Raw genomic sequence first — 17,446 nt, forward strand, 5'->3', positions numbered from 1 at the left:
ATGGACATAGCCAGACATAGACTTACTGTAGCCGGGCTGAAAAGGAATCTTTGAAAGGTGTCATAGTTTTAGAAATATAGTGCTTTCAAATTTGAGACTTTTAACATGGGGCTCAATGGCAGATAGTGGCACGTCAAAAAATCACTTTCACCTAGAAACTCCATTCACACTTTTTTTTATTCAGCTTACTGTGGAGACACATGCTGGAACGTTTTACTTTGAAATGTTTTGTAGTTTCGGAGCAGCTCATGATTGATTTATTTGAAAATAACATACCCTTAGGTTTCTCAAATTGCCAATTTATTAGTTTCACCACTCAAATTGACACTTCTTTTGCATGTACTTTCTGTATTCATAAAATTAAAGCTTAGTTAAGAAATTAATTTAATTTATTGTAACAGGCAATGTCACTAGTATTCAGTTAACTCATTAAATTAAATCACTATACATTTCATTACAATCATTAATATAAAGTGTCTGGAAAAAATAAGTATTCTAATGATTACAGTATCAAATATAAACCGTCTAACGTAATTTACAGCTGTATATATTAGTAATGATGCATTAATGGACCAAACCGTGTAAATGATAAACCAAAACTATTTTCACTTTTAGAAATTGTTTTGCCTTCTCGCTTTTTTTCAACAAGAGTTTTGGCTCTTTGTTTGGATTGCCTCCTCGCTTGGACTGCCAAACCAAGAGATACTGCATGTACCCTAGGGCTGTCAAAACAAAGAAGCCATCCTCATTATGCATTGCAAACATGGACAATTATACAACATCTCATGCCATTTTTACACCAGTGACAAGAGGAAATCTATAAAAGACCTGTGCATAGGTTGTTAGGTTCACATAAAGAAATTCAAAGGCAAGCGTGAGTTCACATTTTGTCAGAGAATAATCGCTGTTCGGGTTGAAACAAAATTCCAGCCATGTGAAACAGGCTGTTCCATTGATTACAAAGCCAGCTCAACTCCATCTTCCATCTGCACTCCTTTGCCATCTCTTCAAAGGATATTAACATCTTTAAAAGGATGTTGACAGAGTAGTTGGTTTGAGGAGCTCACAGCTTGGCAAAATCTTTGAGGATGACCTCAAGTTTCTGGGCCTTCATGATGTTCCCTCGGATCTTCAGTTTGCCAGCTAAGAATGCCTGGGCGTAAGAGAGGAAAAGGGGCATTTCATTCACATTCATTTTTACAGAGTCGATCTCTCACTACTTAACAGTGCAGTTTATATTTGTATTGGTCAGTTTGTGGTGTCCACTTGGGGGTCATAGACTAATAGTGACAAATTGCCTCCGGTTGGCCCCATCACACAAATGCCAAAGCAAGAAGCAATTTATTTTGTTAATGTTTGACTCTTGCTCGTTCAGCAACAGAACAGTAATGATGTACAGTATACATCAGTCATATTCACAATGTCAAGAGCAAGGGACCTACAGTAACTGAGAATCACATTTTCCATCATTTATTGCGAATGCAGTGAGCACTTACTATGAGACCTAGCAGATCATGTCTGTCTGTCTGTGTGTCTGTGTGTCTGTCTATCCCGCTATCCAAATATGGAGTGTGTTGCATCAGCAATCACTCAGCTCCATATATGGGCACAAAAGGGGCCAGGTCCACTCAGCTCCATATATGGGCACAAAAGGGGCTAGGTCCACTCAGCTCCATATATGGGCACAAAAGGGGCCAGGTCCACATATACAGTAACAGCGGGACAGACACACAGACAGACAGACAGACATGATCTGCAGGGTCTCAGCTGCGTTCGCTTCCCGCGTTTGCGCGTCTTACTGGTATATATATATATATATATATATATATATATATATATATAAGCATGCATGGGCTAGAATCAATGTGACGGCCATCATGACCTTGGATGACATTTATGGGAACACGTGTCAACTGCACTCTCTAATTTTTGTCATGCAGCTCCATTTCAAGGCTTTCACCGTCGTTATTCTGAGTTTGCTGAAGAGACTGGAGAAAGGTCCCATCATCGAGGCCTTGTGGCGCTCTACAGGAAGAGTGCGCACACAGTGCCCTCCGATCAATATCAAGCACATTCAATGCTACTGGATGCATATAAATTCAGCACACAGTGACGTCTGCTTCCTGTCACAGGGAGGGGGGGGGGGGAACAGTACGGCCATAACAATAACCAGCAGATTGATTATTGGAGCGCAGAGTGCTTTCAGAACCGAGTCTGAGACATCATTACTTTCAGTGTTTCTTTATCAGACATGACAAAACTCTGGGAAAATCATTAAAAATACAGGCTCTTCAAAATCACTTTCACTGTCTCACTTTCACTGTATTGCCAGCGCTTTTGCCTCTCTCTCTTTAGAAAATGTGGGCATATTCATGTTCCCTGTTGCTCACGTTTTGTTTGTTTCACTCACTGATTATTGTATTTATTTACAGTATATAAACTACACTGGATCCAATAAGGGCATGGCTTCACAATCTTATTGCTACCGAAGGTCGCAGTTAACCATGGTATCGCGCATTTCCCGTCAGTCGGTGTGTCGGTCGGGCACCATATATGCCCCATCATGTGACATCATCAGGGATGGAGATGTGGAGACCCTGATGTCATAGTAAATGCGACCTGCTGTTGCAGTCAAGCCCATATATGGAGATCCCTGGTGTCATTAGATCTCCATATATGGATATATGTCAGAACCTGTTCTGACATTCCATATGTTGAGCCTTCCCCATCCATCCATCCATGGACAGGTATAAGTCAAAAGGGAGACATCGAAGAGGTGTATCTTCAATGTCTCCCTTTTGACTTCAAATTTTAAACTCTAGACTGGCCTGCCCCAAAGATATTAGTGCAGCCGCGCCCAGCAGCCAGCGAAAACTAGAGTTCTCAACAGGCCGAAAATTAAGGCCTGGCCCTACCTGGGCCTAGCCTGGCTAATAAGCCAGACCGAATCAGCCACGACAGTGTGATTTGAGTCTGGCTTATTAGCCAGGCTAACCTGGGCCCTCATCAAACCCTGTACACTCAAGAGAATGTCCCCGCACCCACCCTTACATTTCCATATACTGAATGGAGCTCACCTGTTCTGACATTCCATATGTTGATTTGACCTCCCCCCCATGTATGTGAACAGGAATGTGATGCTGATGTTCTAATCATTTTAGCTCAGGACAGACTCTCTTACAGAAGGCTACCTCTTTCAGAGCATGTCGTAAAAACCAAAGTTTTAATTCCGGCCCGTTCAGTTCACACATGTAAAAAGCTTCCATTAACGAGAAGCCACTCAAGGTGGCGTTTAATGAGCCGTGTCATGATCAATGTGACTGAGGGATGGCGTCGGTGCACTGGCTCGTTTGTTACCTTCTGAGGGTTGATCGCTCCCTGCACCACCTCCATGAAGTCGCCGTCCGACACTGTGAACGTCACGTCCACTTGGCCACTGTGCGGCCCTTTATGCAAGGCACCGGCGCCGCTCTTCAGATCAATGGCTGTTGAAAGATGCACACCGGGGAGATAGAGAACAGAAAGGGTGGACAGCGATGAGATGAGAATAAAACATGGGGAGTAAAGCAACAATGTTTTCGCCAGGTGGAATCTATCCACTTTGCTGAAAGACAAAGACATTTTGGAGTGCCCCATTTGTGCTACTGCTTACAGTCTACTAAAAAAGAAATGGGGGGGGGAAGAATGATCATGTGGATCTTTGCATCCACGTGCCAACAGCATGGCTCCATAGATGCGTGGATCTCAGACTTCATGTGGCCATCCTGTCACATAAGTCTAGTTTCACTGTTGCCATGGTATTGCACTAGGTATGTTGGTGTGTGGTTTTTTAATGTTGTACGGGTCACTGTGTGCCTTTGTTGTCTTGTATTGTGTATTGTATTGTATCTGTATGCTGCAGGGCGGGTCCTTGGGACAAATTTCTCCCTTGGGAGACAAAATAAAGAAACCTTGAACCTTGATTGGTGTAGCAATTTAGAGACTACATCATGCGGTGTCATAAAACTCTCCAAACTTCCAGAATGTGATCTACTCCTTTGATCATCCCCGTGCAAAGATGCTGCATTATAAGTAAACAAAATATGCAACACAATTCAAGCTTGGATGGCCATCTTTCTATGTACGTAGGTATTGCACAGAATGGTGCACTCTGTCAGCAGTCGTACCTTAAAAGAGTAATTTATATAATGCTTTCAAGGCATCATGAACCAAACTTAATTTCTGGTATATAATCTTTTAATATACTTTTTTGAAAGGAAAGGAAGTTGTATTCAACTATGCGCCCACTAAACTCACTCCACTGAGCCACGATCTTGCCATCTTCCATGATCTCCCAGCCGAACACAGTGTTGACCTTCTTCACCAGCTCTGAACCCGAGTCTTTAATGCGACGGCCAATCTCTGCAAACACCAGCTCACTCTGCAAGACCCCTGCCTACAGAGAGGTAGACATTCACCACAGAGAGAGCATTTCGTATAATACTGCCAACATTTGTTATATTTTGGTCTCCGGTATTTACACAGAGAAAGAAGTTACAAGAAAGAATGAGCAGAGGAAGCATCTGAAAAAAGACAGAAAGACAGGCAAAGACAGAAGGAAGGAACAGAATGGTTTATTTTCAGGCTGACATACTTGAGTCAGGTCCTCTGGCGAAGCCTCTGGTGGTCCATGTAAATCCACATAAGCCCCAGACAGCACCACGGCATCAGTCTCTTTAACCTGGATGGACAGAATACAGAGCAGAGAACACATCACAAAGACAGTCTCTTTAACCTGGATGGACAGAATACAGAGCAGAGAACACATCACAAAGACAGTCTCTTTAACCTGGACGGACAGAATACAGAGCAGAGAACACATCACAAAGACAGTCTCTTTAACCTGGATGGACAGAATACAAAGCAGAGAACACATCACAAAGACAGTCTCTTTAACCTGGATGGACAGAATACAGAACAGAGAACACATCACAAAGACAGTCTCTTTAACCTGGATGGACAGAATACAGAGCAGAGAACACATCACAAAGACAGTCTCTTTAACCTGGATGGACAGAATACAAAGCAGAGAACACATCACAAAGACAGTCTCTTTAACCTGGATGGACAGAATACAGAGCAGAGAACACATCACAAAGACAGTCTCTTTAACCTGGATGGACAGAATACAGAGCAGAGAACACATCACAAAGACAGTCTCTTTAACCTGGACGGACAGAATACAGAGCAGAGAACACATCACAAAGACAGTCTCTTTAACCTGGACGGACAGAATACAGAGCAGAGAACACATCACAAAGACAGTCTCTTTAACCTGGATGGACAGAATACAGAGCAGAGAACACATCACAAAGACAGTCTCTTTAACCTGGATGGACAGAATACAGAGCAGAGAACACATCACAAAGACACATATGCAGGGCAGTGCCTCTCAAGAAGCTCACTGTGAGCTTAAAGTTGGGACACAATCTAGTGATTGATCGAACCCATTTTGACCTGGGAACGATTCTATAAATGTCTTCTAAATCCTGACAGTTTTCTGAAAAAGCTGTTTCTATGTCAGTCGTTCTTCAATTTTTCAAAAATAGCAGACCTACAAGCTTGTAGTGCGCCACTTGGTGGCGCGCTATGAGCTTGTATTGAGCTTGTATGAGCTCTATTTTTCAATAGCTAAAGCATAACATGATGCTAACACCAAAAGAAGTTCCCGCCCAAAATGGGTTAAAGTCAGGACACAATCTAGTGATTGATCGATTAAAATAAACATTGCTTTGAAAATGTGTGAAAATGTCCACCCATCCGACCGCTGAACGCGGCAGCCCATTGGCCGTGGTATAAGTGGTCAGATGGGTGGGCCGTGAATGCTATCGAGGTTTTCAAGTGGGCCCTGATCCATAAAAGACTAATAAGAACCACTCCTGTAGTAAACATCTTCTCGATCAGACCACATCACTGTCAAAGCACACCCTCTCGTGTAATATTGCTTAATTCAAGCACAGTCTGGACCTTAAATAGCAACAATCACACGTTAAAATTGACAAAAATGAACTAGACAACGTTACTGACCTTACACTGGATGTGAATCCGGTTCCCTTCCTTCCACATCTCAGTCTGTAGACTTTGGCCTGGCAGTACAGGCTTCACAAAGCGAACCTGAATTATTAGAGAGTCATGGGACCAAGAGATGGTGTAAGAACAGTGAATAAAAAACTTCATGTTAACGCAATAAACGTGTGTGTATATTGTAAACTTGTGTATACTTGTGTGTAAACTTGTGTGTATAATGTGAACACAATAAACTTGTGTGTATACCCAATATGTGTGGGTGAAAGTTGTAAGTTAGCTCCCATTGTGTACATTCTACAGACAGCTATAGATGAATCCACGGTGCGGTGCCCAGTAAGACAGGCCAGCTGTATGCAATCAGTGCTGTGTCAAGATGCTTAATGTGACACCGCAGCACTGATTGCCTAAAGCTAGCCTACAGGGCACCGGGCCGTGGATTCGTCTCTATACAGTCCATTCTACAGAAGTTGTTACAGTCATTTTTGTGTGTGTGTGTGTGTGTGTGTGTGTGTGTGTGTGTGTGTGTGTGTGCATGCGTGCTGTCTATAAATACAAGAAATTCCAAATACCCCAGATATTGTGTTCATTAATGAAATTTGAAAAATTGTCGCTATCTTTGAAATAGGCCGTCTGCTCTTATTGTAATGATTTGGTGCCTATGATAACTGTATTGTCTGCCTTTTTAATATATATGGATGTATTTCCTGAATGGGAGTCTATCAAAATACAAAAGCCACTTATTGTCATTATGGTTCATTGTTCTTGCCATGTCTTTGTATATTCATGTGTGTGTGTGTGTGTGTGTGTGTGTGTGTGCGCGCGCACGCTGTCTATAAATACAAGAAATTCCAAATACCCCAGATATTGTGTTCATTAATGAAATTATAAAAATTGTCGCAATCTTTGAAATAGGCTGCCCATTTGATTTGTATATGGACACTTGTTTTACATCAAAACTTATGAAATATCAGCCTTTGGTGGAACATATTATGGCCTTGGGATATATAACTGTCAAGTTATTGTCCTTGTATTTGGGAGCATGTTCACAAATTTGTGCTCAGGGGCCTGCAATTGGGCAAAAGTCAAATGCAAAATGGCTAAAGGCTAAATACTGTTCTGTCTCAGCTATTATGGGCAGTCTGTCTATCTGGAGAAGGCGATGTTTCATTTATCCTTGGGTTTAAAAAAAAAAGAAAGATCCTGTGTGAAGCTTCAGAACTATTGGTATGACATTGTATCAGAACTCTCTGTTATTTTTGGTGTCCCAATCGATCTAAACCCATGTCTTTTACTTGGTCTCTCAGATGATCATGTTATTGATGTCAAACATAAGAGGTTATTCAACGTATTAACGTTTGCTGCTAGGAAGAATATTATTTTGGATCAAGGATGTTGCTCCATCAAAGAAATCATGGCATAACATTCTAATGGACTGTATTCCTTGTGAATACATTACATGCATGTTGCATTCTAAATTGGACACTTTCTACAGAATGTGAGACCCTTATTTAGATCATATTGGACCAACATTGTCTGCCACAGTACTTGGAGGCTTTCCGTGCCAACCTTAGATATCTTATATGCCAGCATTGTTCCCTAGTGGGTGCTCTGCTTTGGGGTGGGGGCTTGTTTGCCCTTTGGGTATGGGGGGGGGGGGTGGTCGCCCGGGCAGGGGTCTCGATGCGTTGCGTCGGGGCCGCTTCTTGGGGCGGTGGGGGGTGGAGTATGCATGGGTCTGCTCTTATTGCAATGATTTGGTGCCTATGATAACTGTATTGTCTGCCTTTTTAATATATGTATTTACAGTATATACTGTATGGATGCTCATTGTGTGTGTGTGTGTGTGTGTGTGTGTGTGTGTGTGTGTGTGTGTGTGTGTGTGTGTGTGGGGTATAGAAAGAGCGTGTGCTCTTTCTATACCACACACACACACACACACACTGGAGATAACTCGAGTAATTGCAGGAAATGTCTGTCTACATTACCTTGATAGCCTTAAATCTGGATGGGTCATTGTTGGCGTACTGCTTGAGGACGTGTCTGGCAGCAAAGCCAAATGAGCACAGGCCATGCAGGATGGGAGCCTTGAAACCTGCCCCAACGAACATTACATAAGTCATGCTCAACTCAAGTCCTAATGCAGACATTCAAGGTACAATTTTAACCACATGAAAATGGCAGATCTACAAGCAGGGATTTCTTTCTGTGAAGACATCACAATTATCATATAATTGTCTAATCGCAATTATTTTGTATGATCCTCATAATAGTTTCCATGTGAAAACATTTCATACATTTTCAAAATGTAGTGGAAATTGTCTAGATCAGTGGTTCCCAAACCACTGATGTGTGTGCCAATATATGGCAAGTGATGCAGAATATAGCCTATGCTGCATATATTATGCCATATTCAGGTTCATATATGTGCATATATGTGGATAAAAAGGAAATATATGTCTCTAAATAGCTTATGCATTTCCATGTGGTGGGGTGCATCAGCTAGGTCGGGAGGTAACAGGCGGTGCGTGGCCAAAAAGGTTTGGGAACCGCTGGTCTACTCTAGATTGTCTATTTCCAAAATTTTCGGCCATTTCCACCATTCTTTTTATTTAAATTTAAATTATTAAATATGTCAGTCATTTCTTTCAATATTTAGGTTATTTGTCATATCTGCCCAGTGCTAGTTCAAAGCCTGAAAGCCAAACAGAAATGTGATTTTTATTCATATGTTCAGTGGCAAAAAGGCAATTAGAAATACAAGTAGACCTCCTGTAGTATAGAGCCCTGGGGGACCCATGTCAACTAAGTGGTAACTCATAATGCAGAATACCATTTGGCTCTGCTTAGACATTTGAAAAGGTCCCCTTGTGTGCCATCATGTCCCCAAACACCACAATGCTTCCCTACAGAACATTAGGTCCTTGTTTGTTTCAGACGATCTCAGGTGCTCGCCTGGCTAACGTCAGTTTGACGGATATGGCGAGGATGTCTTGTCTCTCCCTATACGTTCACCAGGTGTCTTGTGCTGTCACATGCAATCTGTCATCCCTGCCCTGGAGATACCACCGTCTCTAGGTTTCCCAAAGCATTTGTCACTGTGTGAAGAGGCTATACACACACTCCAGAAAGTTATCTTTATGTGCACTCTGCTGCTTTCAATTACAATGTTTACCATTTACACAGCGGTAGCACAAGCTGACCCTATCCCAAGGGAGATTTAAAAAAAGAAACAAGTGTAGGCAAGTGTAGTCTGGCTGGACCCTGGATACAGCCAGCCAACTCACCTCTTGAGATAAACTCTGTTTGTTCTGGTAGCAGGACTGGAACTTGTGTCCTTATTTCGAACATAAATCAAATGTTCGTGAATTTGTTCAACAACTGTGATGACAACTATCCTGCTTGACTTGACTTCTCCATCGGTGAAACTATTGTAAACAGCTTTGTTTTGTACACGAGTTATAAAATGCAGAGCAAGATAGAGTGGGAGTGATGCTCTAAATAATTGACCATTGGCAATGCGTGGCTGTTCGAAGCGGGCTGATTCTGCATCCAATCGCTTTCACCCTCAACACTGCGCTCCTTTGGATCATCACAGTACACCCACCAAGTGTTAAGACAATTGGACCATATTGTTCTCAAGATATACAAAGGACAGTCAGACGTGTGCTGTGTATGTATGTGTATATGCATGTATGTATGTATGTATGTATGTATTTGGTTAAAATGGGTAGGGTTTAAAAAAAGGCAAGAGCTTGCTCTGGTGCACTGGCCTAAAAGTGGGTCCTTAAAAACTGCTAAAACTTCTGAAATGTATGTATGTAGGTATGTGTGTATGTATTTTAAAAGGGGGGCTTTTTTGTAAAAATCCCTGCCCGCAATACCTTCATATATTCATATATTTAAAAATAATTCAAAAATGGGGTTACCAGTGAAGGGCAAACTGCCTATTCACTGGGGACTATGCAAGGCAGAGGCGTCTGTATGTATGTATGTGTGTGTACAGTATGTATGTGTATTTGAAGCAACCACTAGTTAAAATATATAAAAACACTAATAGCATGTTAAATGGTTATTAAAACATTTAAAAATTACTATTTTTATTAGTATTATATGGTTGTAGTAGATTAAAAAAATATATAGAAATATGAAATAATTACAAAATACTTACATTACTATTAGGCATATTGCTCTGTCTGATGTAAAGCCTAATGTTTCTTAAAATTTTGCTTCGTTTGCTATTTTCAGTATTCAAGATCTATAGCATCATTGAAAATCGGTTTTCCTTTTGTTTTGTTGTGATAATTATTCTAAACATTAATAAGGTGGGCATAATAAGTTTCGGCTTCAGCACTTTTTAGTCAATTGTTCATTATGTATGTTCAAACTAACTAGCAGACTCCTCTCCGAAACAAAGGATTTTGCACAAATGGCTCAACAAAAAGATCATGGCTCAGTGCCTCAGTGAGGAACCTTGGCAAAATGAGGGACTTTTAGGGATTAGGTTACAATTACAACCATGCACCTTAGCACTTTAATGGCTAGCCATTTTCGTGTGGAATCAATTCCTCCTACAGCTGGAACACTAGGATGTTCAAACCTGTAAAATGCCCTTGGACATTGAACGACCATGTTTCCAGTCTTAAAATAGCTCCTGTCGTCTTGTGATGCCATTAGTCAAAAATCTGTTGGTAACAAACACGTAACACGTCGAGAGAAATCAGCTCTTTCCTGGGTTTGGTCACATGCATCACCAAACCAGGTGTTTCAAAAAGCTTTAGCCAGATAGCCTCACCTCCCATGGCAGCAAAACCGGGGTCTATATGTAGAGGGTTAAAGTCCCCACTCAGACGGTACAGGGCTGCCTGCAACCACACAGGAAATAAATGCTGGTGAGCTTTATACAACAATATAATGTATACTATACAAACAAAAACGTTTTAGCGGGGCACTTCAAATAGAATATCCAAAAAAAAGACACTTTATTGCAAGGGGTGACCGACGTTTCGACAAGCATCAAGCAGACAGGCAGAGTCTGCTCGACTCTGAGGAAGATGTTTGTCGAAATGTCAGTCAGTCGCCCCATTGCAATCTTAAAGAGTGCGCACGCGCACAGTGTGAGGCATCAGTAGCTCATTGCTTTATATCACACACACACACACACACACACACACACACCTGGTCTCTTGTAGTACTGTCTGTCACCACAGCATCAGGTGCCCTATTAGGAGGAGGCACTAGGGCCTGGAAATAAATAAAACAACATACAAATAAATAAATGTAAGTCTGTGCACAATCTGTAAGCAACCACACCTGTATGTGTAAAACATTTAACAGAAAACGGTGAATAAAAGCTTGGAATGAATACCTTGGCTTTCTCAGACGTTCTCTTGCCACCGAAGCCACCGGCTCCGACCACAAACACTGACCACTGGTTGTAACACAGCAGCTCCCCCCCACTGTACGTGTTCACTGTAGAGAAGCACAACAGTGGTGTTCACTTAGCATGGGATGGCATGGTCAAAAGCCCATTCATCATATAGCATTAATTGATTGAATACTTTATTAACATAATAGGTAATAAGAGCACCAAAGTCCGACATAATTTACACATCTTACCTGGGTGACTGGGTCGCCTTTTTTCCACCCCATTCTGAATTCCTTGTTTTAGATTGCGTAAAATAAGAACTGTGTTTCAAAAATGAACTAATGATCCCGGAATTAGTTATATTTTTGCCAGAAACAGAATGTATCAAAAATGACCGTTTGTTTATTTTTGGACCACAATTCTTATACGAGACGATTCTAAGATGATCCAAAGTTATTCTCCATAGAGATATTACTTCCGCAAACCCAGGGGATGAGCGAGTGACATCAGGACTTTGGTACTCTACAGTCAAAGTTTATGCTACAAGGATAACACAAAAAGCCCCAGGGGCTTAACTCGTTTCCTTTGTGCACCATTGTACTGAATTCATGAGTAATACATAATACATGCAATACAAAAGAATACAATACAAAACATAATTGCAATAAAGCTCAGTAGAATCATACGGTATATTTACATAGAAAGGTAAGATGAAGCGGGGGGGAGAGGATTCTACTATCGACTATAAGATACTATAAGATCAATGAGTTAAACTACTGCATGTTCACTTGTATTTTGAGGGCAGGAATTATTGTCTCCAGGCATGGGGAGAGAGTATGTTTTGCACTCCGTCCGTGTGTGTGTTTGTCCGTGTGTCTGTGGACAGCTAATCTCCGGCACCGTTGGCTTGATCACAGCCATACGCTGCACACAGTACACCTCTGCCCCAAGGTTTTCACATTGGCCTCTTATAGCACCACCAGGAGGCCGCTTTGTGCAAAAAAGATTTTGGACAGTACACCTACAGATTTTGTCCAAACATTACGCAAATTGGTACACAGTCTCTCTAGAGCCATTCATCGAACAGGTCTTTCAGATTTTTCAGACTCCATCCTAATTGGCTAATATTGGCTTCCAAAGTTAGCAAGAGTGCTCAGTTTCAAACAAAATGCCGTAAATCATGAACACATCGTGTGATTTCCGTGCATGCACATTCCCACTAGGCCGAGGAAGAAATACCACTGGAACATTTTCAACTCAGCCTCATGGTGGCGCTATAACTGGCCAATTAGTGTTTTCACCTCTAACTGCACGGATCTGTGTAAAACTTTGTATGCACACTCCGTAGAGGCCAAGGAAAAACCTTTGCCTGGAAATGTTCACATCTGCTCTTTATAGCGCCACCAGGAGTTCGACATAATGTAAAACACATTTTTTAATATTACTCCTTCAGATCTTATCCAAATTTCATGCAAATCGGTACACATGCTCTCCATAGTCATGTGATCAAGACGGGTTGATTTCTCCTAATCCATCCAGATTGGCTACAATTGGCTTCTAAAGTTTTCAGGAGTAGCCCGCTTTGTACAAATCGCCACAACTACTCAACGCAGTGTCCGATTGCGGTGAAAGTGTGCATGCATATTCCCACTACGCTGAGGAAGAAATGCCCCTTGACAGTTTTTAAATCAGCATCATGGTGGCGCTACAACAGGCCACACACACACACACACACACACACACGTTTATATTACTCCTAAGCATTTTGCCAAACACTTTTTCTAGTTTTAGGCTAGTTTTGAGTTTGGTTAGGGTGTCGAGGCCATTCTACATTTTGGTGGCAGCGCAGTAGAACCCATGTTTGAGCACATATCTTGTATCAGAGACTCTTCATTTGTTTGTTGGTTTAACCATGTGAAATTGGGTTTGTGTGGATTTATTTCAATATATTTGCTTTTATAATCAATTAAAATTTCTACTAAATGTAGTACATAGAATTACCACTTAAGTTGCTGTGGAGAAAGAGAGAGAGCCTAAGTATTTCCCTTTGACAATACACTGTAAAAAGTAATTGCAAGGAAATCGACCAATTTAGATATTAACTGCCAGTGGATCATTTGAGTCAAGCAATTACTCCGGAGAGGCTGATACACAACAGATGGAGCTACCGCTTAGCTGCTTCTCTATAAAGGCCCATAAACGCAATAAAATAAAAAGACTGCTTCCTCTTACTGTACCATTAGAACACGTTAATTGCAAATTGAGAGCACAAGAAACCCTGCTTTTCCGATGTTGGCTGTAAAAAGGACAATTAGCATCCATCATATGGAATCAATCCAACACCGCTTCCTACATGTCTGGTATTCAGTAAACCTTTTCAATTAAAAAAACATATGTAAAAGATAAACAAGCGTACGTCAGAGCGGGACAACTCCGCCAACATCTTTATGACGTGCAGCAATGCCTGTAAATGCGTGCTTTCAGCTCAGCAGGATAATTAAGAGTATAGCCAGACATCGCTGGAAATTTCCCTTTGGTGAGACCTCTGTTAAGCCGGCATCCCATGTTATTTGTTTCAAGTCTGTTTAATTATAGAGCAGAGTGGCAGACTAATCTCAGCCATTTCTGAGGAAACGTACGCATATAAATAATCACTTATAGAAATATCAACATTGACGTTTATTTAACCCCTGTAGTCAAGCTTTAATGATTTCAGCTTTTTTTCTAAGGATACCTTCAAGAAAGAGCATGTTAAAATGTATTAATTCAATACTTGACAAAGGCACCAGCCCAGTGACTTTGTGGTTAGAGTGTCCGCCCTGAGATTGGGAGGCCAAGGTTCAATCCCCTGGCCGGGTTCAAACCAAAGACTATAAAAATGGGCACTCAAGCATCAAGGTCCAGGCCAGGGGGTGTACTTGTACATCATGGCTGGGCTATGCACTTGTATAACAAGCCACCTCACACTACAGAATCAGGAGATAGAAGGCTACTTACTTACTTACTAACTACATGACAAACACAGCAGCCTAAAGGAGACTTAAACTCACCATCCATGAGTATCACTGCTCCAGAACCTTTGTCCAACACATCAGCTATGGTGGCCTGAGAGGTCAGCGTACCTGTAAATGCAGTTATCGGGATTACTCACAGCACATAGTCATTTGGTTGCTCAAAATGTACACAGTATCAAGGTTCATATAGATCTACAATATAAATCATTCAATTCACTGTTGCTAAAGGGATTAACTTTAGCAAAGGCTCAAAGCATACAGAACAGGAGAGGTGTGATGGTGTGATGTCATGGCCCCAAGATACTGTATATGATGGGGTCAGGATCGTGTAGCCAGTAGCCTCTGTAAGGTATGGCCACTAGATGAGGATCTTGTCTTATGGCAACGACATAGTTAACTGAAGGACACCAGGTCACCTCTCCTCTCCTCTGCTGTGCTGTGCTGTATCTCATCAAGCAGGAACCGTATCAAAAAATGTAGCAATAGGTCAAACCTGTCAAATACCCTTGGCAAAAATGACAGCTCAGAATAACAAAATAGCGCCATGGTCAGAGACTCCTGAATTGATTTTCACTACACTTTATTTTCTACTTGGTGTAACATCTATAAAGATGTACCGTTATTAGGTTTTCAGGTTGAATGTTCAAAAAGGAAATACCTGAGGTTGGCAGAGGTTTGTAAAGTTCCAGATACTGTTCTCCATGCAAAACCTGTTAGAAATCGTGGGAACAGCACAGTATGAGTGAAGCTGACTGTGTGCCATCTCACTCCCGTAAAGCCTTGAGTGTTTGATCTATCTCTGTGCATGACTGTTTTGTGACACAAACTATAAGGATACTATATAAGGATATTGCATGTATACTATACATGCAAATTAAATGAAATCTGAAGTGTGTCTCGCACGCGCACACACACACACACACACACACACACACGTGTCCAACCTGTGTAAAATCTATGTTGAGTCCAGGGACAGAGCTCAGACCTCCATCCATCATGGCCGACTGGGAGGGGATGACCCCAAAGGTAGGCAGGCAGCTGAAGTCTTCATGGCCTTCATACAGGAACCTAAATAATATAAAGATGACAGTGTGGATGTAAACAAAGACACACATCAGAGGAAGGCAAGCTGTGTATATAGATAGTAGATAGTATCAATAGTAACACGGTAGCATTTCCATCTCATATCTAGCCACTCTCACAAACATACCCAAGATGGTCAGGGTCGTTGGTGGACATGCCCACTCCGAGGGCATAGAGGATACATTGAATGTGAGAGTAGGTGAATGTTGAGTCTGAGATTTTCTGTCCTACTGCTTCCATCTGAGGGAGGGGAGAGGACAGGACGTTTCACTGGATGTCTTAAACAACATCATACTGAACAAAATGCTCTCTGAAAACCAAGAATATAAATAGTTTTGACATAAATAATATGTATTTATATTTTCTTCTTCCATAGATTGTGAGCAGAGCCATGGAAATGATTCAACCAAAAATGCTTATACCTCACAGCAATGAATGCACTTAAACTGGCCTACTCTAGGTACTGTTGTGAACTAGACCAGCATTTGAGTACAGCCTCACTATAGTAAACAGACTACAGGCTGAGCATGCTAGCCCACAACAATTTGGAGAAAAACAAAAAAGCAAAAAACTGTCAAAGTAAATATGCAAGTAAAAAAGGTCTCTTATCCATGTCCCCACAAGGTTAGCAAAAGAAGGCAGAGGGGGCGGATGTTGCAAGACAGCATCCAAATCAGTGTGAGAAATAGATATCTGGTGAACCTAACAAATAAACAAAACCAGAATAAATAGTACAAACTAGTGCAGCAACAGCACACAATAATCCACACAGAAAGCTGACACCAAGTTCAGCTGGGAACAGTGTCTGTTCTCCTGTCCAAACACATCAAGCAGTCTGAGTCATGGTTTGGCCATAGACTCAGTAAGGAGGATATTGATCATACAAACACGGATGACACCACTGTGAAGCCCACAGCGCCGTTGCACTTCGTCCATGAGTGTTCTGAATGTGTCACTGTATGCCCATGGCATGGAGGAAACTGGTATTGATGTCACTCTATGCCCATGGCATGGAGGAAACTAGTATTGATGTCACTCTATGCCCATGGCATGAGGGAACTGGTATTGATGTCACTCTATGCCCATGGCATGGAGGAAACTAGTATTGATGTTACTGCAGGGACCTGTTGTGCTGCTGATGTTTGATGAGATTGAATCTGCTCTCATGCCATGGATGAGATACAGTATTACTGTATATCGTATCGTTGCTGTCGGGCATCTCCATAATATTCTAACTTTTTGTTTTGGTTAATTATCATTACCCTGCTTGATCGTACTACTACAGCATCACACAAAAGTAGTACATCTCTACAAGCTCAAAACGCGCCGCTTCATACCGTGTTTCGAGCTTGTAGATCTGCTACTTTGGCTATTTCAAAATAAATAAAAATAAACTGTCATACTTTCGACTGTTTTGTATTATGCTACAAAACACCAGAGCAGTCATTGTGCAACAACTGGTACAGAAAATGGCTGCCGTGCTTTAAGGGCCATGATATACATATGATGTGATGTGATCATACATATGGCCAATGTTTTATTTAAGACGCCGAGCCAGCTGAGAGCTGCAATCAGTTCACTGTCCGTGACTGCAGCACAAACTGAAGTAGGGCCTGAGATGCAAGCTGCCATGGAGTCATCGTGCTCCACCTTTCTTCTGTACAGAGCACTATGAAAATAAAGCGGGCACCACTTTGCACTTGCCAAGCGTGCCTTGTGTACAGTCCACGTGTGAATTGTCGGTTTGGAGAGGTTCCTTAAAGGGCCTCTCATTGAGGACAGAGTAGTGGCATTAAACAGTCATGAGGTGGCCTGTATTTGTAACCAATGTTGACAGTCGGTGGGTTTGTCTGTGTGTGTGTGTGTGTGTGTGTGTGTGTGTGTGTGTGTGTGTGTGTGTGTGTGTGTGTGTGTGTGT

At 41.7% G+C, this 17,446-nt stretch overlaps 1 protein-coding gene across 1 annotated transcript in view; it reads right to left on the bottom strand.

Annotated features, from left to right (window-relative positions):
• Positions 1-204: 204 nt before the first annotated feature.
• The window catches only part of hsd17b4 (hydroxysteroid (17-beta) dehydrogenase 4), a 35,801-nt gene continuing 18,559 nt past the window's right edge, over positions 205-17,446 (bottom strand). Inside the window, exons 13-25 of the mRNA XM_080766919.1 lie at positions 15,656-15,768; positions 15,390-15,513; positions 15,104-15,155; positions 14,482-14,553; positions 11,432-11,535; positions 11,242-11,307; positions 10,859-10,928; positions 8,052-8,158; positions 6,067-6,153; positions 4,634-4,720; positions 4,297-4,435; positions 3,358-3,485; positions 205-1,153 (exon numbers count right to left, since the gene is read on the bottom strand). Coding sequence (XP_080623045.1) covers positions 1,064-1,153; positions 3,358-3,485; positions 4,297-4,435; positions 4,634-4,720; positions 6,067-6,153; positions 8,052-8,158; positions 10,859-10,928; positions 11,242-11,307; positions 11,432-11,535; positions 14,482-14,553; positions 15,104-15,155; positions 15,390-15,513; positions 15,656-15,768 — 1,239 coding nt within the window. The 3' untranslated portion in view covers positions 205-1,063. The remainder of the gene's footprint in view (positions 1,154-3,357; positions 3,486-4,296; positions 4,436-4,633; positions 4,721-6,066; positions 6,154-8,051; positions 8,159-10,858; positions 10,929-11,241; positions 11,308-11,431; positions 11,536-14,481; positions 14,554-15,103; positions 15,156-15,389; positions 15,514-15,655; positions 15,769-17,446) is intronic.

The sequence above is a fragment of the Protomyctophum bolini genome (genome assembly GCF_963924005.1).
Source record: "Protomyctophum bolini genome assembly, chromosome: 6".
Lineage (NCBI taxonomy): Eukaryota > Metazoa > Chordata > Actinopteri > Myctophiformes > Myctophidae > Protomyctophum > Protomyctophum bolini.